The sequence below is a fragment of the Hemitrygon akajei genome, chromosome 5, assembly GCF_048418815.1.
Source record: "Hemitrygon akajei chromosome 5, sHemAka1.3, whole genome shotgun sequence".
Classification (NCBI taxonomy): domain Eukaryota; kingdom Metazoa; phylum Chordata; class Chondrichthyes; order Myliobatiformes; family Dasyatidae; genus Hemitrygon; species Hemitrygon akajei.
In genome coordinates this window covers 148,276,402-148,300,048 of record NC_133128.1, presented here as the reverse complement: position 1 = coordinate 148,300,048, position 23,647 = coordinate 148,276,402, and the positions used below count along the sequence as shown (strand labels likewise).

General features: G+C 36.0%; 1 protein-coding gene across 17 annotated transcripts in view; it reads left to right on the top strand.

Moving 5' to 3' along the window:
• The window catches only part of map2 (microtubule-associated protein 2), a 288,679-nt gene that overhangs the window by 262,083 nt on the left and 2,949 nt on the right, over window positions 1–23,647 (top strand). For 14 of the 17 annotated variants that reach the window (XM_073046811.1, XM_073046804.1, XM_073046815.1 and 11 more), the window contains 10 exons: window positions 89–292; window positions 550–681; window positions 1,291–1,367; window positions 3,523–3,696; window positions 8,394–8,541; window positions 11,199–11,270; window positions 11,687–12,015; window positions 16,360–16,452; window positions 23,034–23,115; window positions 23,216–23,328. In XM_073046811.1, the coding sequence (XP_072902912.1) occupies window positions 89–292; window positions 550–681; window positions 1,291–1,367; window positions 3,523–3,696; window positions 8,394–8,541; window positions 11,199–11,270; window positions 11,687–12,015; window positions 16,360–16,452; window positions 23,034–23,115; window positions 23,216–23,328 (1,424 nt within the window). The remainder of the gene's footprint in view (window positions 1–88; window positions 293–549; window positions 682–1,290; window positions 1,368–3,522; window positions 3,697–8,393; window positions 8,542–11,198; window positions 11,271–11,686; window positions 12,016–16,359; window positions 16,453–23,033; window positions 23,116–23,215; window positions 23,329–23,647) is intronic. The other 3 variants (XM_073046820.1, XM_073046816.1, XM_073046817.1) reach the window with 2 other exon arrangements.

Genomic DNA, 23,647 nt, shown 5'->3' with positions numbered 1-23,647 from the left:
GTAACATGAATTCAGTTTATGCTTTTATCTTCTCCCTCGTAATATCCTGTTGCCATTTAAAGTGATTTCTTGCACTTTAATTCTGCAGATGAAGAGAGTATCATAGTAACACAACCCGCTGCTGTCACAAAACAGGAGAAACCAGAGAAGGAATTCAGCAGCCCGTCTTTGGATAAACATAGGAAAGGGAAAGTGTTAAAAACTGCAAAAAACAGAGCTTCAACGCCAGAGAGAAAAATAATCAAAAAAGATGTCAATGTACTCTCCAAAGAAGACAGAAAGAAAAGAAAAGGTTCATACAATGGAAGCAATTTTTATTTTCACTTCTTCCATTTTTGTGATGTGAGGTGTTTGTATTGTGCCCATGTAACAATGTTACGTTTTCTAAGAATTTGTCTGTTAGAGAATAAACAATAACAGGAAGTAGCAATATCTAAATTCCTGAATTGTTCTATTGTTTCCTTTAAAGAAAAGTGGATGTTGAACATTCCACATGATTGGCACTTTATTCCTGTCCTCATATATGCTCTTATCTTTCCTTTCTAACAGTGTATAAGAAGTCTGAACTTGCTAAAAAAACAGAGATTCAGACCCGGTCTCCCTCCAGGAAAATCATATTAAAACCAGCTGTAAGATATCATAGACCAGCTCACGTCCCTTGTACTAAAAGGAAGCAGACAGGTGATTGTGTAAACACTGCAATGTGGCTGGCAAACATGGACTTTAATTCATTGCTGGACTGGCTTTTTCCTGCATTTTCTTTTGAGCCATTAGGCTATATATGGTGCTTTTTGTTTCATTTTTCTTATAGCTGTCATGATCACACATGCTTGTCATGCACAAGCTTGCAAGTGCAGTGGTCTTAAACTTGAAGTGGTGGTGTAATTATTTGTGGGAGTTTGTTTAGATTGCTGTGTGATAGTGGGGAAAGTGTTGCAGCCTGCATCATGATATCCATTCACATTAATTCTCTTGTCGAGAGGTATTCAGGAATAACTTGCATTACATGAAGCATTTGTTTTCCATTTGTGTTTTTTTTCCAGATGTATATTAGCTTTACTTTTTTAAAAAATAAAACATTTATGTACTAAGATTTACTCCCTTTGGAGCTTTATCTATTTGTTAGTTTGGATAATTTTGTACTTCATTATGTTGCTTCTCATTCAATATGATGATAATAATATTAAATTCATTTTGCTTTCATGCACATCTTGACTTGTATCTTATTCAAAATGGAAATCTTTCTGCTGTATAATCCAATGTTCTAATGCTAGTGTTCCTTTTGTCTAGTTCCTGGAAATGTTGAGGGTGCTTACATTATAGACCAGAAATTTTCTGTTGCTAAGCAACCTAAGGAGCGGATCACAGTAAGTAAATTAGTGATAAATGCATTCGGTGCACATAACAGAAGGTGGGGCAACTTGAACAGCAGTTAATGATTTTTATATTTGAAGTACTGTATGCATATGTGGAAGCTACAGATAATTCTTAAATTCCTCAATGTGATCTTTAGATTTTGAAAGTAACTTTTTAATCTTTGCTGAGTTTTGACTGTTCTTTTTTAAGTTGTTTTCAGTTAATTCTAGCTCACAGATAGTGAATATCTGTGCTATGTCACATACAGAGCAAATATTTGAGTAAGCATGATAAGAAACGTTTTATTAAAGCATAAAAAATCTGCTATTCAAAAACTTTACACAGAAGGAAACATTTTCACTCATACCTAGATGGTTCAAATGTTTTGTACAATTGTAAATTAAAACAAATTATTTTTGAGGACTTCAGAATTTCTCTTGCTTCAAATCTTCATTTGCATCTTTAGTATTCTTTCCTGTATACAAATGACTGGCTGACTGGCGCATGGCAATGGGAAGTGATAATGAGGAAAACTAGCATGGTAAAAAAAAGTGGGCCACTACTGTGTGAGCCTTTTAATATCAGATGAGCTGGAAGAATAGAGACATGCTGGATAGAGGTGAAACCTAATTAGGGCAGCTTGTCAGTGATGGAATCAAAGTTAAAAGGTGGAATAAAGCTATTGTAAGGATTCCTTGCGTGGTTTGATTCAGGAGGGGGAGGTAATCCCGCTGCATGCTTGCCTCTTTAAAGTTCTTTGCAAATGGACCCATCAGGGGTGATTAATGCTGTAGTTGGGCTTTTCAAAGAGCTAGTTTGATGTCATGCCATATGCATGATCTCTGTATGTTCTGATGGCAGATATCTGTTGAGGTGATGTGAAAACACTAAACCGTGGGATGACAGTAGGCGGAGGCTGTTTATATGGGACGTGCAGATGTAGCCAGGACTTGCCCGCTTGGGTTAGAGGGGTAAAAAATCTAATGATGAAACACTGGTGGAATTGCTGTTTCATAGATCATGGAATGTAAATGTGCTGCAAAGTTGCTGGCTTTACACTTATATATTTTACAATTAGTCACTATCATTAACCATGTCAATGATGGGGAACTCTTAGAACTCTCCTCGCCCAAGCAAACCCTAAAACATTTTATCATCCAACTATTCTGGGGGACTATGCTTGGGAGGAAATTACATCACTTTTGACTACAGAATGATGGCTAAGAGACAAACATTTAGAACCATAGCAACCTTCATTTTTTAAAAAAAGATCATACATGGAAGTTATCATGACTTGGCTGAGAATAACCAGAAACATAAATAATGTTTTTTAAAAAGCGCATATTTCAGAGTAAAGTAATCCCTTTTAAATGGTAAAACATATTTAGGATTTCCAGAACTTTCTCATCATAACCTTTGAATTCACCACCAATGAAAGAACTGAATGCAAAGTCGCAACTGCCATTAAGGTTTCTTTAAGATCTCAAAAGCATTTCTTTCAAACCCATTCTTTAGCTTGCCTTCCCAATTAATTCACTTTAGCAAGGGTCTGTATGTATTTACTTGCTAACATATCTATAGCAGATTTTAAAGCTATTATCTATGATGTGTTACATAAAGCAAATGCATATTTTTTTAAAAGTATGAACTTTGTTGCTTCTCGAAACTATGGTATTAATTATTTGATAACACGGTGAGAACGTAATAAATGTACAGGGAGCACAAACAGTAAAATAGGGAGTTTCCACTGTATCTGTACATCTTTGAAGAATTTTTCCAGAACAGAAAATGCTTTTAAAGATTAATCATAGTCACCCTCACTTATATAAAAACACAGTTTGTAAAATGACACCTTAATTATCTTGGAGTATAGTGTTTTAGGCCAATTATGCTGACTGCTGGAAAACTGTATCATATAATATTGTTGTGCAGAATATGAGAAGTTTGGTTTGGGTGTGTTTGTTGATCAGGGCGATTATAAGTATCTAAATTCATCGAGTATTCATATTGGTGATGTTACATTATTATTTTTGATATGTTCATTAACCTATCAGGACATGTCAAAACATGTTACTAATTTAAGTTCTTATGTTTTAGTATTTTGTTCCATTTTTATGTTCATTGTCTTATCGTTTTTTAATTTGCTTTATATTTTCTCATGGCAAGAATTCATCTACACTAACAAAGATTCCTACCTCAAAATTATCTTCCCTCCTCCCTGAAAGACCCAAATCTACTTGTTCTGCTGATAAAAAAGCCTTTATTGACCTAGATTACTATCCCACACGACCCTCGTCTGCTGGCCCTAGAGAATCTTTGAATGAGCAGCTTGTGAAAAAGGTAAGATGAAGAAATGTCCATGATAGTAGTTTTGCTTCTTACACAATGATAATTTCTACTTGGAATTGAAGTTTTCTGTCACTCTTGTAATGTTGAAACAGTCAAGCTTTTTTTATCCATTAAATTTGGTCAGCATAAAACTAATTACATTTACCCGTTAGCCTTTGAACTTGAGCTCATCAAGAGTTGACCACACTATGAACTTCTCATCTGCAGTCATACTTTACGTTAATGTAGACAGGGTTAATATAAGGAGACATTTTATTGCATGGATTAGGTTATTCATCACTGAAAAATAGTTGAGTAATAGGGCCAAAGTTGATATAATTAATAAAAATTAAAATAATGTAACAGTGGTGAGGAAGTTTGAACAACAAGTTACTTTCTACTGACATTTTGTTTTTAAAAAAACAAAAGAAGTAGGCTTGCAGGCTGAGTTACTTTTACTTCCTAGAGGACAGTCTCTCTGATTGAAAACAGAAAATGCCGGAAACACTCAATAGTTCAGGCAGCATCTGTGGAAATAGGAACAGTTAATGTTTCAGATCAAAGACCCTTCTCCAGAACTGAATAGTTCTTTAATTTTCAAAACTTGTTTTGATCCTTTTGTAGTTTATATCCGGTAATATGAACAATACCACTTTTCTAACAAATGCATCAGTGAGATAAATGCTATAACAGCATTAGATAATTATGATCTGTAATCAGTTCATTTCTCACTGTATGATCTATATGTAATGATTTTTCATATTGTAAAACATCCTAAGAAAATGCTAAAATGTAAACAAGATTTGTTGTCTACCTGGATTTTGAAGACTTGTTCAAAAGTTTTAAGGAGCATTTTACAAAATTAAAATACATAGAGCTCTTTGGAGAAAGGAGTCCAGAGTTAAGGCTTTGCAAGCTGAATGCATGCCCATCAGTAGGAGTACTACAGAAAGTGATGATTAATGAAGAGGTCATAATTGGAGGGATGGAGGTATAAAGCTGGAGAAGATTAGAGACAGGGAAGAGTAAAGCCCCAGAGGGATTTCAAATTAGGAAGAGTTGATCAAAGTTGATGCATTCCTTTATTAGGAGCCTCTAGATCAGACATAATGGGCGAATATGATCTGGTACAAGTTACAAAAGAAGAATTGTGCAGGTGATGGCATGTCCAAGTGATGGTGTTTCTAAGTGGTCCAGATCTCCTGTTGGCATCAACATTTTGAACCTGCTGGTTCTACTTTGAGTGTTTACCAAGGAAGAAATGAATGGAAGAAATGTTGATGGGAATAACTTTGATCTCAATATTTAATTGAAGGAACTTATTGCTTAAACAACATTGTATGATAGAGAAACCGTCAGTTTAGTAGTAATTGAGGAGTCAAAAAAGATCATGATAAAGTAAAGTTGAATGCCACCAATATGGATGAGAATTATTGGGAAAATGTGTTAGTAGTGTCAAAGTGCAGAATGGCGATAATAATTATGGGGGCCTACGGATGCAACTTGGGGAATACCTGAGAGAATGTCACAGGAGTCGGAACAAGAAACCATTGTGGCCATAGTCTTCTGATGAAGTGTCTCAGCCGTTGTCAGTTGTTTACTGTTTTCTTTAGATGGTGCCTGGCCTGCTGAGTTCCTCCAGCATTTTAAGTGTGTGTGTTGCTAGAAAGCCATAGACTGACAGTTTTCTGTAAGGTTGCAGATTTCTGAGCAGATCATTATACTATCTGTGGGGGGGGGGGGAGATGTTTTTCAGGAATCTGAAAAGCAAGAGAAGTGAAAATGAATTAATCAGACAGTGGAACGGCGTGTTTGTATGTTTTGATGCCACCAAGAATTCTCAATAGTTACGGAGATGTAATAATGGTAATATTTGTTAAATAGCTACCTTAAGAGCATGGGGCTAAACTTCAATTACCATCATCTAACCACCAGATGCTTGGGAAAAATTGTTAACTATATACCCAGTCAGCTTATTATTCTGATGATGGTGGTTTCAGTGGTAGCAAACCAATGCAAAATTAAAGGTGCAGCTAGCAGAATTTAAAGTACAAAAATATTTGGAAGAACTTTAGAGTTGATCTTTTTAAGGCAGCATTTTGGAAAAAAGAATAGTGGTAGATGTTCGAAGAATTGTTGTTTTCACTTGTATCCATGCAAGGAATCATAAGGATTTTACCTCAAATTTGGAGCAGACAAATTAGCATCTAAAATTTACCCAGTTATTCACAAAGATTACAGCTAACTTGATTTTAACCCAGCCCTGGTAATATGCCTGTACCTTTTTTTCCAACAAGAATTTGTCTGTTACAAATTTCAAAGGTCAAAGTAAATTTATTATCAAAGTATATGGTGACATTTATATACAACCCTAAGATTAATTTTCTTGCAGCCATTCACAGTAAATAAAAGCAAAAGATTAGGATCAGTGAAAGGCAGGACAAACAATCGATATCCAAAGACAACAAACTGCAAATACAAAAAAAAGATAATTATTATAAACAAATATTAAGAGCATGAGATGAAGAGTCCTTGAAAGGGAGTCCATTGGTTATGGGAAAAGTTTATTGATGGGGGCAATTAAGCTAAGGAAAGTTATTGCCTCTGGTCCAAGAGCCTGATGATTGAGGGATAATAACTGTTCCTGAACCTGGTGGTGTGGTCCTAAGGGTCCTGTGCCGTTTTCCTGATGGCAGCAGCAAGAAAAGGGAATGGCCTGGATGGTGAGGGTCCTTGGTGATAGAAGGTGGTTTCTTGCAACAGCACTCAGTGTAGATATGCTCTGTGCTGGGGTGGCCTTTACCTGTGATGGACAGGGCCATATCCACTATTTTTAAAAGCTTTTCTATTCAAGGGTTTCCATACCGGGCCATATTGCAACCAGTCAATATACTTAATCTCTACCACACATCTATAGAGGTTTGTCGAAGTTCGAGATGACATACCAAATCTTCAAAAGTTCTAAGAAAGTAGAGGCGCTGCATGTTTTTTTTGTAATAATACTTAAGTGCTGCAGCCAGAATAGATCCTCTGAACTGATAACAGAGACGAATTTAAAGCTGCTGACCCTTTCTACCTCTGATCCCCTGATGAGAACTGTCTCATGGTCCTCTGGTTTCCTACTCCTGAAGTCAGTAATCATTTCCTTCTTCTTACTGACGTTGAGTGAGAGGTGGTTGTTATAGCACCATTCAGCCAGATGTTCAGTCTTAAATGTAGTACAAGTCCCTGCTTCCACACCCTTCAAAGACCTACAGCCATATGAGGGAAAAGATTTCCTTCATCTCTAAGTTGAGTAGTTGACCCATAATTTGTAAACAATGGCTCCTAGTTCTAAATTGATCACTTTCTTCCATAGTCCACTGTCCTCACCTATTAGACTCCTTATTTTGCCCTTTAGCTCTTCCACCTATCCCTTCCCAGTTTCTTTCTTCAACATCCAACTTACCCCGCACTTGGTCTCACCTATCACCTACAAGCTTGTAACTCTTCCCCTCTCCCCACCTTATTCTGGCTCTTTCCACTTCCTTTCACGTTCTGATGAAAGATCTTGTCTGAGATGTCAAGTGTTCATTCCCCTTGCCTGACTTGCTAAGTTCCTCTAGCATCTTCTGTATATGGCTCAGGATGAAAATTTTCTCTATATACGCCCTAATATGTTGCTTTTCTATGACAGCTTTAGAAATGCCTCTTCTGTTTTCGTTGTGATGAATTTAGTGCTCACTTCCCATAGTTTCTTGCTTTCTGCTTCCCTCAATTTTTGAATAAAGGAGGTACTGTATATCTATTCTCTGATCTAATGGAACTTTTCCAGAAACATTCCATGTCACTGCTCAAGCCAGAAGGGTATTTTCCCCCACCATATTCGGCCTATGCTTACCTCTTGAAACCATCATAGTTTCAGCGTTGTTTGTGAAACCTTGATTTGCATAGAGTGGCATAGACATTTCTATTTAAAGATTTAGCATGAGGTCCATCAGGATCAGCTCACAGTTCCAACATTCAGCTCAGTTCCACTTTGCAGGTGATTGGAATTTCCCAAAATCCATCCTCTCTATTTCTGAAAGTTATAAGTACTTTCTATAGTGAAGATGAAGCAAAATACTCATTTAATTCATCTGTCGTGTCCTTGATTTTCATTTCACCTTGTTTTTGAAAATATCATTACATCACATCAATGCATGGACAAAATACTGCAAAATAATTTCTTAAAACCTAAGTAATAGTTTTAATTTTGCAGAAGTGCTTTGGTTCAAAGTGGAATTTTCAAGAATATGTTGTGAACTGCCTTAAAGTAAATTGTCTTGTATATTATGTCGATACCTGTAATCTGTGTTGAATGAATAGAAAATAGTTTGTTACATCACCTGCCTTTAGCAAAACTGCATAATAATGAATAGTAAATTATTCCCTATGTCTTTGGAGATGCAAATCTGTGCACATATGCATGACTATTTTAAATAAATTGGCTGTAATATGAAATTTTTCCTTTAGCATTTTAGTCAGTTTTAAAAGCTTGTCCATTGATATTTGCATGCTCTGCTGGAATTGGGAAAGAATTGTAAAGCTCAAAAGTATTTTAATTGCAGGTTATTGGCACATTTTGGGGGTTATACGTATATTGAATATTATATTTGCCCCATTTCACATTATTATTACGGAAGTTGCATAGAGTTATAGATCATACTGACATCATTTGCTCTGTGCAGGATACCACAGGGAGGAGCCCAGAGAAGCGTTCAGCTTTGCCGAGACCTTCTTCAATCTTGACTGCTCGCCGAGCTCCACCAGAAGAAAGGGATCCACAGTTTGTTACAGCTGCAAGCCCAGTTTATTCAGCACCAAGGCGACCAACAAGTTAGTTTTTCTATTTCTGTCTAAAACCTCAATATTTGACTCACTTTTTTAAGCATTTTGTATCATTTTGAGTTTTCAATCATGTAAGATGCAGTGTTGGCCTCCGTTAGTCTCGATACACCATGGCTTTGCACCTTGGAAAGTTTCCAGGGCACAAGCCTGGGCAGGGTTTTTTTTAATGGAAGACCGGCAGTTGCCCAAGCTGCAAGTCTCCCCTCTCCACGCCATTGATGTTGTCCAAGGGAAGGGCATTAGGACCCATACAGCTTGGCACCGGTGTTGTCACAGAGCAATGTGTGGTTAAGTGCCTTGCTCAAGGACGCACATGCAAGCCTCAGCCAAAGCTCGAACTAGCAACCTTCAGATAACAAGACGAACACCTTAACCACTTGACCACGCGCCAAGATGCAGTATGTGTATGTTGGTAGAAGGGCATACAACTGCTTACACTGCTTTTTCTATATGTTTACACTACTTAACCCAACACTTTACAATTGCGTAATTTAGTAATTAATATAGAAGAAAGCCAAAAATGGCAGTGTGTTTTTTTTTGGAAGATCTAGCTAATAGAGACAATAATGATAAACATATTCTTTGTATCCTGTTTCCAAAAAAGTCATTCTGTTTAATATAGCTATGTATAATAACATAAGAAATAGGAAGAGGAGTAGCTGAGCTTTGCTCTGCCATTCAATAAGATCATGCTGATCTGGCTATAGACTCAGCTCCACTTTCCTGCCTTTTCCCCATAACTTACTGCATGCAAAAATCCTTATCTGTGTCTTAAATCTATTTAATGAGGTAGTCCCTGCTGCTTCCCTGGGAAAAGTATTCCACAAACACACTACTCTATGGGGAAAGCACTTTGTCCTCATCTCTATCCTAAATCTTTTCCCCTGACTCCTGTCTATCTCTCCTAGTTCTAGTCTCACTTACCAGTACAAACAACTTTCTTGCCTCTGTCTTATCTATTCCTTCCATAATTGTATATGTTTCAATAAAATCTCCTTGCATTTATTTCTAAATTCCATCAAATATAGTCCCAGGCAACGCAATCTCTCCTCATATATTAACCCCCTTATCTCTGGACCTCCTCTATACTGTCTCCAAAGCCAGTATGTTTCTCCTCAAATTAGGAGACCAGAACTGCATACAGTACTCTGCACAGTTGCAGCATAACCCCTCTGCTCTGAAATTCAATTGTTCCAGCACTGAAGGCCTACATTTCATTTGCCTTCTTGGAACCTATTGCACCTGCAGACCATTCTGTTGCAATCCATGTACGTTTGTACAAGCATTCCCAAGTTGCTCTGCAAAACAGCATGATGTAATCTTCCACCATTTAAATAATAATCTGATCTGTTTTTCCTTCCAAGTGGATGCCATCACATTTACCAACATTTTACTTCATCTGCTAGACGCTTACTCACCCACTTAATCTATCTATATCTCTTTGCAGACTCCCTGCATCTTCTGCACATTTTGTCATTCCACTCAATTTAATGGCATCAGTAAACTTAGAGATGCTACACACGGTCTCTAAATCATTAATGTATACTCTGAATATCAGCCACTCTCCACTGACTGCCAATCAATGAAAAGCCCATTTATCCTAACTGCCTCCTTTTAGTTATCAATCCTCTATTCATGCTAATACATTACCACCAACTCCATGTATTCTTATGGGTGTCCTTTTTTTTGACACTGGAAATCCAAGTATTCAATATCCACCTGTTCCCCTCTATCCACTGTGCTCATTATATCCTCAAAAAGCAACAGTAACTTTGTCAAAAAGGACCTGCCCATCATGAATCCATGCTGAGTCTACTAGATGGAAACACTTCTGTCCAGATATCTCCATATTTCTTCCCTGGGAAATTCATCATCAGCAATAACTTTTAAATTGGGCTTTGAATTGAACAGCGGGAAGTCAAATTAACCATTTTAATAAGGAGTTCCTGCTCAGTCATGGGACATTCTCTGCCATGCCCTATATGAGAAAAGATTACATTTTGGGCATTTACTGGTTTAATCACAGACCTCCCCTTATCCTTTCCTTAGGGGAAGAGATCAAGTAAGTATCTAGTAGGTTAAGCTAAGCTTTTGGTATATAGGAATCTCTTTTACTGAATATATTTATTAAAACAAGTTTCCATTGTTAATATTTTGACTTCCATTACTAACAACATGCACTTTGTTGACAAAACATTGGTACTTTGTAGATCTGAGAACTGTTCATTAGGATTATTTAGAGGAATCATAGTCTAAATTGTTTGCAAAATGGTCTCTTTTATTTATATTTGCAATTATATTTAATTGTATTTTCTAAGTAGCCTGTTGTAATTTGCGCTTTCAGTTCCAGTTACCCTAGTGCTGTTCTGTTTAAATAGAAAGGTAGAATAATTTCGACGGACACAATAAATGCACTAAAGAGCCATAACTAAAAGTGCAAGGATATCAAACCACTCTCTTCTCAGAACCTATGCATGTGTTCTTGAGATATCAGAGAAGCCAGTCTCTTGAATAGTGCTTGAAAAAAAATGAAAATTAACATCTGGCATGCAAATTACAAACATAATGATCATTAACCATTCATCTCTACTGATTTCATTGCATAAATTCATATTTTCATGTTTTGTCTCTTTTCTACCTCGTAGCTATAAGGACTGAACCAAGAAATGACCAAAGGGGTCATGGAATGAGCAGATCACGAGCACAAGCAAGTGCAGGTACCCTGTAGTCAGTGGTGGCTCTGCCCCAATGAATATTTTGTAAAAGTTACTTATTTTCTGTAAGACAGACTTGGTGTAGCTCACTTGGAACATTCAAAACCGTGGCTGGATGGGTGTGGTGGTATTTTGATTTTTCGTTGTACAGATTACTAACAGGTTTCCAGAATTAACTTGCAGGCTAAGAAATAAAAATACCAGAAATCCATTTTCAAAACTTTTATTTCCTAATCCAATTATTAAGTTGTGCATCAAAGGTGAAAATGCTCACTAAACCTATTCATAATTATTCGTTAAATTCTATTTAAAGATGTGATCATTACCTTTATGTAGTCTGAATGATGTTTCTAGGCATATACAAAGGCTACGTAGTTGTTTTAAACAAAAACAATATAAACGACGTGTATTTTTCAAAGGCTCTGAATCAGCACGCTCCAAGTCAGCAAGAAGTGGCACGGTTACACCATCCACTCCTGGATCCACTGCAGTCACTCCGAGCACGCCGCCCAGTTACTCTCGTACGCCAGGAAGCCGGACTCCTCGCACTCCCGGCACACCTGGCACACACAAATCTCCCATTCTGGTGCCCACAGAGAGGAAGGTGGCCATTATCCGCACTCCTCCAAAATCTCCCCTTACTCCAAAGCAGTTCCGCGTTATCAACCAACCAATGCCAGATCTGAAAAATATCAAATCCAAAATTGGATCAATTGACAACCTAAAGCATCAACCCAGAGGAGGGCAGGTATGAGATTAGAATACATAGACTTAAGTCAAATATGCTATGTGATTTGATGGCAATCATGATAATTTTTACTTTGGGAAAGAAAAATCAGACCTTAAACTTTAACAATAGTGTGTTTTTATTTCTGTAACTGTGTCCTTTGATTTCAGATATTATACTGAATTTGCTGTTGCTCATCTGGTAAAAGAGGATGCAGTGTCTGATCTAAAGGAGCAATGGCAATAGGTTTTCTCATGTTTCCTACTTAAAGGAAAAGATTTGCAAAAAGCATCTTTGTGACTAGTGGGAAGAAATTAAATGGAATGAAGAGCCTATGCTTAGAAAAAAAGGCAACAATTTTGCAGCTGAGTCTATCTTAAACCTCATTGTTAAGTAAAGCGTAAGGTCTTGCAGTTATTTCTGGTTCCATTAAGCGTTGCAATATATCAGTTTATAATTATGAATATTAATTAACAATGAATCTTTTGTAGTTTAATCAATATCATTAATACTATACTTACAACCTGTGAATAACATAGACAGTTTGACAGATGGTTTCATATCAAGGGGGACATTTGTTAAACACATTACGACGTTTTCCGCCCTACCTCATCTCACCTGTACTGTATCATTCATGGAATCCTTTGTTACAATTTGACTGTTGTGTTGTCTTCCCTGTTTTGCCCTCTGTAAACCTGAGGTCATTCAAAACTCTGCTGCCCATGCCCTGACTTGCATCTTGCCATTCACCAGGACATAACCCTGGAAGCAGTAATTGAATGTTGAAACTCACTCTTACTTTCACCCTTGACCATATAGTCCTCTGTCTCTAGTTTCCTCCATCCTGTAACCTTTTCTTTGATTCTGGCCTCTGGTAATGCCCAGATTTAATTATTCCATCCCTGGATCCAATGTCTTTAGTGGTCTAGGGCCCAAAGTTCTGAAATGCCTTTCTGAGGTTTCCCAACATCATGTTTCTTCTTTACAGTGGTACTTCAAAGCTTGTCAGGGAAAGTAAACATTAGTCCGCTGCTTATCGATTTTTTTAATAGTACATGGGTTATGAGTTTTCTGCCCAAATTATCTAATCTTAGAGAAAAAAAAAGCCTGGTGACTGTCTTGAACCACAGCAACCTTGAGGTGAAAATACTGCCAGGCCAACAGGTTGGGTGGTGAAGACATTCCTTTGTGCAGCCTACTGATGCCCTTTTAGTTTAGGGAGACTGGGGATGGCCACCTATGATATTGAAGGAATAGCTAGTACAGTAGGTTCGATATATGTTGGTGGTGAGAGGAATGAAAGATGGTGGTGCTTGGGATGCAAGCCAGACACTTGCTCCACACTGCTGTACTTGTAATCTTTGACCATATGAAGAAAGCATGTTTGACATACATTAGGTCAAATTTCGTTAATCCAGTCGGTCAAATTTTCAACCATGCTCATGTCACTGGCTATTAATCCAGTGGGCTGCTTTCTCTTGAAGTTTCTAGAAACCCCACTCAATCATACAAATGGAGAGAGTCACATCCTGCCCCTAACCTCTATGCTATCTGATTTGCAAGTGTCAGAAGGGCTTTGAGAATTTGGAGAACAATTACTCAGTGCAGGCACTGTGGCTGCTTATTACAGCCACAGTATCAATGTAAATGGTTTAATTACAATCAGTGATCACCCTAAAAGCACACATTGGTGGTGGGAAATTTGGCATTGGGAATGTGATGGTAATGTCACTGAATCTCCCTTTGGTTGCTTCTCTAACTCATTTGATCCTGTTCCTGTGAGGCATTTGCTGAAAATTGTGCTGTGTTATAGGTAATAGGCAAGTTATTTGAAGTGCATCCAAATAAATATCCATTTTGTAGTCAAACGTTACAAACTAAATGTTGTATGACTTCAGGACTTATCTCTCAGTCTTGTATCTAGACACTTCATAACAATTCTTGCTACTATGAAAATTGGTTTAGTTATGCTGAAGCCCCATATAGATAGTGCATTTCAGTGAAAAATGAAAAAAAAACCTGCAGTTCGTCCACAATCCCTGAACTTGTTTCTCTGTCCTTCCGGTCCACATAGGTTCTTCCAGTATCTGCCCTATTACCCAGTTTCATTCTCTTCCCCCATCTGGGTCCTTCTGCCCAATTAGCCAGACACTATACCTATTGAGTCTCCTATCCCCTCTCCCAACAACTTCCATCTCCCATTGTCTCTCTCCTTGTATGGTCCCAATGATCACCTCCCTCATGTAGTGGATTCCAGAACCTTCAGCCTCTTGTATCTCCACTTATCACACTTCCAACCTTTGTCTATACTTCTAACCATCTCCATCCTGGAAGCCTGGCTCCTTTTGCCCTTTTTATTTCTTCTCTCCCTATCTGTCTTTACTTATCACCCAACAGTTATTGTCTCCTATTCCACCCCTCTCCCTCTAGCACCTATCTTCATCATACTATTTCTCATCTCATTGCATCTGACACCTTTTGGTCCTGTCTTACCCCTCCCATCTCCCCTCACTTTTTTATACTGGCTATCTCCCCGCGACACTGTCAAACTCGATGTGGAGCATTGATCCAAAATGATAACCTCGTTGAGTTCATTCAGTAGTTGTTTTTTTTTTGCTTCAGATTACAGCATCTGCAGCCTCTTAAGTCTCCATTCACAAAAAAATTGTTGGGGAAATGGACAGTTAATTCATTAACAAGAAAAACTGTATGATTGGTTTATTCCTTCAGTTCTAGAGAATATAATCCTTTTTCTATAAGGATTTCCAAGGGGATACTTCATTTACAAACAAGCTTTTTTTTAACCATTTTGATAACTGATTTTTTTGTTTCCATTTCTGAGAGACTATTGTTAATTACTATGTATCTTTCCCCTATTTTACATAAACATTACATCTGTTTGTTTCATCTCATGGTGACTTTGAAGCATTTGTTTATTTGAACATGGTGACTTTGTTTATTATAATGAAGTACATGGTAAGATTATTTCAGGACTTTAACATTTATGACAAATGAATCTCACAGGTACACCATTATTTTAGTGACAGGATTCTACAGGGAAACAGATTGTTATAACTTTGATGCCATAGAAATTATTCAATTGATTGAACAGATTAAACTTCATCTAGTAGATGCTACCACGTGTTTAAAATGTCTTGATTTCTTGTCTGTTTTCAAAATTTGTTTTTAAAGCCCAATTTGTTATGAACAAGAAGGTGTAAATGTTTTGGCTTCATAAAGCTATTAGCTTATTCTTTTAATAACCTTTTTGTTAGTCATGACGACCCAAGTATATTTTTGATGATTGGTTTCACTTATAGGCATGTCAAAATGAATAATAGTATGAGATCCTTATCTTGCAGTTCTGCAAATTAACTGAATGTTCTTTGCAATGAGAAATATCTTTGTAATTCTATTGTTTTATTAAAGTTTGTGATAATGATGAGGGAACAAAGAGATCAGGCTAATGAAAATATGTATTTCTTTGTTTAACCTCAGTTTCCCCATGAATATGTTTGTCAGTCTTTCTTGGGTTGTTGTAAGGCAAGAAGAAATGACCAAGGACGGTCCTTACCCTAAACCTTCTATTGGGTCATTTGGTAGATATTCATGAAATGTTACAGGCCCTCAGTGGTCAATTTTGCACAATTAAACAGTCAGCACTCGCAGTCTTGTCCTCCTTTAGTCTAATACTAATAATGTATGCTGCACATCAGTAAAGTGATGACGTAAGAAACACAATCTGGCCTGGGTATATGAATGTGTGTAAGTTTATATGTATGTATGTGTGTGTGTGTGTGCGTGCGCGCATGTGCCTGTATAGCTTAGTTGCTATTTGCACATGGAGCTTTTTATGCAGCATTTTTTGTTATTTTTTAATTTTGTTTTTGCTACATTGTTGAACAAAATTTATGTAGGCTTAAGTATGGCTAAAACCAAATACTTGGTTTTTATATTTAAAATCAAGTATGATAAATTCAAAATCTATACTGTTTAATATATCATTTGTGAGATAGTTAATTGCAATATAACTGTGAACAGATAAAATAATTTTTTGTAGTGTTCTTTAAACAGGAATTTTAACCAAAACCATTTCAGAAGAATTATAATTTTAATAAAGTTTGAATTTAAACTGCAGGAACCATCTATCAAAGGCACTTGTCATTTACCACTGGCTTTTGATAGCATGGAGCATTTTCTCAGTCCAATTGGAATTAACACTCTCTATAGAAAATTGGAAATAAAATTCCTCTTTATAAGCAGAAAATGTGTGACAGTATGTTTCTAATATTATTGACAGTGGGCATTTTCTCACTGAATGACTAGTGTGTAGATATTGATTGGTAAAGTCCCTATCATTTCCAGGTACATATAGCAAATGTAAAACCTGATTTTAGCCATATTCAGCCAAAATGTGGCTCGCTGGACAACGTGCGTTATGCTCCCCCGATTGGAAACGTGAGTCACTTCTTACTTTGAAAACTGAGAATTTATTTGAGAGAAAAATTTTGTAATTATTGAGTAAAACTCTTAAAAAGACACGAATGGTATTGCTTGCTTGCTTATCAATTAAAAAGAAATGCTTGTTTTCTTTGCATCATTTCATATGAGATGCTACTGCAAAGTATTGTTTGAAATTTTAAAAATAATACATGGGTGATTATGTACTTTCATGTGTGCATTGAGTGTAGTAATATTTATTTTCCATATTTTAAGAGACAATAGCAAAGTTTACCATATGATCAACATTTACAGAGACAATAACTCAGATTTTATATGATTATGTATTCTAATCATAATTAACATCCATTATTAATACAGTTAATAATTCTGATTTATTTCTTTGCCACAATACATTTGCTTTAAATATTTACATTAATTATATTCATAAAGCAAATGTATCAGCTCAAGTGATTTGATTAGATAGCACATACCCCATGTGTATTAGATATGCAGAAAATATATGTTGTTTAGGAATTTTTATTTATCTCTAATTTCTTTTTCCCCGTGATACTACTTTGAAGGACAGCAGTGGAGTTCTTTCCAGAGTTTGTGTCAACATTTACTTTGAACAACATATTTAAAAATAGATTATCTGATCACTCTCACTTATGTGTCTGTTGGAGCTTGGTATATGTAAATTGCTATGGTGTTATCTATAATATAAAAGTGAATGCGGAACAGTTAACTTGGCTGTAAAGTTGTTAGGGAGGTCCTGAGATCATAAGTAAGTTACTGCAAGACTTTTTTTCACTTCTAATAATATGCAATAGATATTTATTTAAATTCTAGAAATTACAATGTTTACTGGAGTTTTATTCTCTCTTAACTTATTCCATAAGGTTGTTCTGCAGGTTGATGTAAATATTCCTCAGAAGAATACTTGGTTCCGGTTTGGTTTTGGAAACCTTTTTCGATTGCCCTTTGATACCTTTTGTCATCTGCACGTTTAATTTTGATTATGAAAATTAAATAATTTCAGTGCTCCCAATCCTCCTGCCACCAACTCCAAATGTTAAAACCTTCGGAACCTCCTTAGCATCAAAATTTAATTTTCTGAGATTTTGCACCTTTGTAAAGACCATTATACCCTTTAATTTTTCCCATCACTAAACGACCATAAACCACATTGCATTTAAGGAAGGAGTCTATCAAATGACTGACAGAGCTACAATGGAAAAGAGTAAGCAATTGACATTTTGGGCCAAGAGATGTCAACTGTTTACTCTTTTGCATAAATGCTGCCTGGCCTCCTCCAGCATTTTACATGTATTACTTTAACTTCCAACATCTGCAGATTTACTCTTGTTTGTGACAGAACTACAATAGTTTTATTTTCATTTTTACTATTATTACTGAACTAATTTAAAATAATTACATTCTTACAAACCATCTCAACCAGCACTATTAATATTACACTTGTACGCAATCCCTGTTTATGACAATATTTTCTGATAATGTGCTGGACCAATCATCTACAATAGTAAATCTATTCAGTCCGTAGAAATGGCGATGACTATATTTCATGCTTGATTCTAGATCTACAATTGGACATAAACGCATAAAGAGTGTAAGTCAAATGAAAGTGGCAGCTAGCTATGACATAAAGGAAGTTGAAGGTAAAAATGTAAACTTTAGCAGGGCCATTGTTTTTCTGCCCCAATTTCTAACCTTATCGATACAGAATTTTATGAAGAGGCCTTGGTGTGTTAAATATGTGGACCTAGACTTTTGTTTCCCCCTCCTTACCAAAGGGTTCTTGACTCCTCCCTGAAATCTAAGAATATATTTGTATTGAATAAGAGAGAAGAAGAAAGGATGCATTTTGTTGCAGAATCCTGCTCTGCCATACCCCAGAGCCATTTCCTCTTGTAAGAACAAGGTTCAAGATTATTACCCCTCACAAAACAAAGGAATACAATGTTCCTTTCACAGAAGTGCTAGATACCACATATTTATCTCCAACCAGTATCAGGTAATCAACTCCAAAACTAAAAAGATGTAATAATTCAATGTAGAGTGATAATGAAAATAAAATTCAACATTTTAGAATTTGAAGAAGAAAGGAATAAATAAAATGAAAATCCCAAATATACCCCTCATGGAACTGACTCTCTACTGTGTCACAAGAGAGCTGTCATCTGACTTGGACAACACCAACAGGGATCAGTCTGATACATTATTCTTATATTGTGTACATCTCCATCTTTATAGTGCAAGCAGAGTTCATGCAAGTAATTCAGAATTTAAATCTAATATTTTTATATTAACTCTATTGGCGTTCATGGTTATTCACTGTCAGTTTTGTTCTTTTTGTATCAAAATGTCTCCTTTTTGATTTTCCAATTAATAACTTCCTTCATTATGGTACTCATCAAACATTTAACTTTTCATTTTCTTTCTGATTACAGACATCTTACCTCAGTATTAAAATCCATTAACCTCAGCTACCCACTATTCTCACTAGAACTAAATTTACAACTATTTTCTCCTATTGCTGGTCTTGCATGTCTCCTTTCTCGCTCATGCCTTTTGAATTTGTTCACTTGCCTGATTTTCCTCTTATTCTTAGTCTGTTGATTTAAATTAATGCTTACCTGCCTTTGATAGATGACAATAAAGATTTGTTTGGTCCCAATTACTAGGATAGGGTATGCATGTGTGAGGAAGGATGGTTAGGTTGTCTTTTAAGGAAAACTCAGGAAGAGCTGAACCTTTTGGAGTTTTAAAGTAAGAGAGAGAATCTTACTTAAACACAAAATTTTAATGGATTTAATAAGATAGATGTTGGAGAATGCATCTCCTATCTTGTTGGCTCAAAGTCAGTGCAAAGTATTAGTTATTAAGGATTAAATTGAGAAATTTCAGTACCCAGAGGTACTGAAAATGCAGTTCTCTGGATGGGGTCAGTGCGTGCTCAGAGACTGATAGATTCTTAACTTGCAAAGAAGTAAGGCATATGGAGAGAGTGTTAATTAAGTGTTGAGATAGATCAGCCATGGCATAACCAAGGAGTGAAGTGTGCTTTAAGGATGAGAAGCTTAGTCCCTTTCCTATTTCTAAAAAAATCATTCACTGTGGAGAATACAGGAAATTAATGTACTTTCTTATAGCATGTTATTCAAACTATATTGAACATAATGCCCATTGTATTTGGCCACTTTGTTGACAATGCCCATCTGAAATCAAATGAGGAAAATTACTGCAACCTTTCATGACAGCTGCTGAAGTCTTTCACTCAGTCATCACAGACTACGACAAAATATAAAAGACAACTCTCCTTAACTGCATACCTATGCCATCTTGTAAAACACAGACCTTCCTTATGAAGCCCTGAACTATCACTTTGCTGCCGATGCATCAACTTACATGTTCAAATGTGACGTTCCCCTTTCTTATGTACTATGAGTAAATGTTGCACTGCTACCCCAGTTACAGTATATGGCAAAATAACTTTTAAATATAAATACTAAACAAATGGAAGCACTTCAGGGAGAAAATGCTCAGGGTATAAACTCTGCATCTGCAGATAATAAAATAAATGCATATTTAAGAACACATAGTGAAAAAAACCTTGCGTAGAGCACTGATGAAGGGGAAATGGGAGAAACACTCTTATGGGCCATTTAAGTCATGTTGGGAACAGAACACTTCTTTGTTGCATTTTGAGGGCTTTTATTATCAAGCCACACAACTTGCAACTCAATGCAATCAGAGACCTTTTAGATGTTATCGATTTAATACATTTTCTTTGCCATTTCGGACAACAAGTTGTTATTCTCTTTATAGTATCACAAATGCCTCTCATATGCACAGTAACTACATATAAGTTAAACAAATCCAACCAGTTACTAAACCTGATTTTGAATGCATTTGCCATAAAAATGATGACTTCCAGTTTGAAGAAAGGGAATAACTAGCATGTTGATGTTACCTGAATCTGGTTTCCTAGTAATTGTAAGTGTTACCAATATATTAGTTTTTCAAAATATTCGATTTCTTATTACCAATTGAAAGATATCTCTGGTTCAGCAGGTATAATCAGCCTGGTTGAACAGCTAATCTTTATTAAAGGATCTCACAATTAGCAAAGCAGGATTAGTAGAGAATTTTAAGAATTTTGTTAAAATTCAAGGTTCAAGGTACATTTATTAATATATGATTGCAGTATACAACTCCAACATTCATCTGCTCCAAACAGCCAGGAAATAAAGAAAACCATGGAAGCCCTTGATGCTGTTGGAGGATGATACCAAAGTTATGGGTTTGCAATTTATGGATTGGACTGTGGTTTTTTTTACACAGGAGGTTTTGGGGTTTGATGTTTTTGTTGCCATTTGTGTGATTTGTTTTTTGCGCATGGAGGAGTTTGATGTTCTGGTTATCTTGTTTTTTTGTGCATGGGTTGCTGCTTTTCTTTGAACAGCTTCCATGCTTTTCTTTCTTTCATGGCTGTCTGGAGAAGACTAATCTCAGAGTTGTACACTGCATACATACTTTGAGAATAAATGTACCTTGAATCACGTGAAGGAATTACAATATATAGTAGTTCACTCAGTAATTTGGCTTAGTATATAAAAGGTCTCTGAAGGCATTATTCACATACAGATCCCGTATTTGATCTGTACATGACTTTCACAGTACATTGTAAATAATGTACACTGACATCAATTCAAGTGATTTTCTTTGGGGGTGGAGAAGGCTACGAATATCATTGCCAAGGAGGTGTACCGGATCATTTTAGACAAAGATGGAATTTTCTATTAAGCTGGGCATGTTTGGGGATCTCAAAGTGCTATCTGTTTCATGGAGTAATGATGGCAAAAGTTGAAAAAATTGCTAGAATATCTGGACAAGTAACTATAAATTATGACTACCGGTACTTCCTCCAAACTTACTCCCTCTACCCAATTACATATTATAAAAAATAAATTGCACTCCTGATCATTTGTCTCTACTACTTTTGTCCTTCACACCAAACCTAACTGCATCTGGCATAGTAACATGTGAAAGCAAGCTTTGCAACAGTAGCAAGTCATTGTAAAGGCGCAGGTAGTTCCTCGTTTCAACATTCTACCGTCGGGAATGTTACTTCCTCCATTTCTCATATATCTCTAATTACACGGTTACCAGCTTTCTTTGAAAATGCCCATCAGTTAACTTGGTTAAGTAACAGCTACTCCATTTAACTGATTAATCTACCATCAAAGATTTTTTTAATTTATTGAGATAAAATACAACATTAAATCCAAACTTTCTATATAAATTATTAGAGTATAAAAAGGCCACAGAATTAGTAATTTTTGAATAATTATTAAAAATTGGTTAAATTTATAAAGGTAAAACTAGTATCAACAAGGCAGACCTTTTAAGCTAACAATGAGCTTTTGTTTAAGGCAATATTTCCTTTGCCTTTGGCAGAAATCCAGAACAATAATGGAGAGCTTGTCATTAAAATACCAGTTACATGTTATGAGTCAAGATTTGTTCTTTCCAAATTTACTCGCCAGATTTAATTGAATTGACAAATGCATTAGCACGAAAATAAAAACCATTTTTGTTAGGTTCTGTCTTTTTGTCTTGGGCTAAGTGTGAAGAACTCAAGAGTAAAATAGGAATGTAATGCCTGGGAAAGATTAATTGTTTTTGGTACTAGGTCTTAAGGCATTTATACTTCCTGCATGTTTCTGAAGTAAGCCAATTTGTAAAATTAAAGCCATCCCACACATACACAAAGCTTGTGATGTGCTCTTTTATGATTTCTTTTATCTCTTCGTCATTGTTCATACATACAAGACATATACAAGAAACCTGTTGCCTCGTCTTGTTCTTTTCTATACTGTGATCTAATTCTGAACTCTTTCTTTTATCTATTAATTGTTTTTGGCATTGTAAACTGGTAATCTGCCTGAAATATCAAAGTACATTAAAAGAGATTTATTTAGATTAGTTACTGTTTTAATTTGCATATCTGAGCTAAATTCAATTCAACAGAAAAGTCAATTATTCTGTACTATTACCAGAAAGTGAGCTTTAGCCATCAGTCTGCCCTGAAGGGCATTTTTTAAAAATTAAATTTGACACAAAAGAAGCCCAGAATTGATTTTGTTTATAATGCAATTTTTCTTTCAATAAAATAAGATATTAATTTGAATTTTAGCTTTTCTCAGAGATAATGTCCTACAATTTCCAACTGTGTTATTTCACCCTAATCTAATTTAGAAATGCAGTTTTAAGGAAAGTAACCATGGTGCAAAATGCACGTTATGCTCATTGCTTTAATCAAGTAGATTACATTGGAATCTCACAACAAGCTTTTCAAGTACTATATGCCTTTCAAAATGTATTAAAAAATATGTAAATTTCCCAACATGAATACATGATTTACCAACTCAAACAGAATTTAAAAAAAAAACAGAGCTGTTAATGATGTCCATCCAAAAGGATTTGAATTGTATTCTTCAAATATTTTGCTGCAGTGCTTGGATGCAATGAATGACTTGCTATTTTGTGCTGAAAGGTTGTTTCATGTTCCTCAGGTACAAATTGTTACCAAGAAAATAGATGTGAGTCACATCACATCAAAGTGTGGCTCTTTCAGCAACATACACTATAGACCAGGTACTGTGTACTCTTAACTTATTATGAGCCTGATTTTTGAAAAGAGTATTGTTATATTGTTTATTGTGTCATTCAAATTGTGATCTATTATCATGTGTAGGTGGAGGACATGTTAAAATTGAAAGTCAGAAACTGGATTTTAAGGAAAAGGCACAGTCCAAGGTTGGCTCCCTTGATAATACACATCATACACCTGGAGGTGGAAATGTAAAGGTAGGAATGAAAATGGGCAACAAAATTCACAGCCAAGTCAAGTCACTATTTGATTAAACTGCTCTTTTGTAAAAATTTCAACACAGGATTCTAATTATCAGGTCCAACCATCTTTTGTTTTATTACTATTCTGTGTCTTGTGATACCCTGGGCAATGTATTACTTTATTACCTCCTGTTCACAAGTATCTACCTCTAATACAGCTTGCAGTAAAATTGTGTGTCCCATCAAGTAAGCAGCCAGCATGGTCAATAGGTTGTTCCACCACTCTTCCAGCTGCATTTTGGCACCTTGCAGTGCTCTAAAGGAAAGCTGGAAA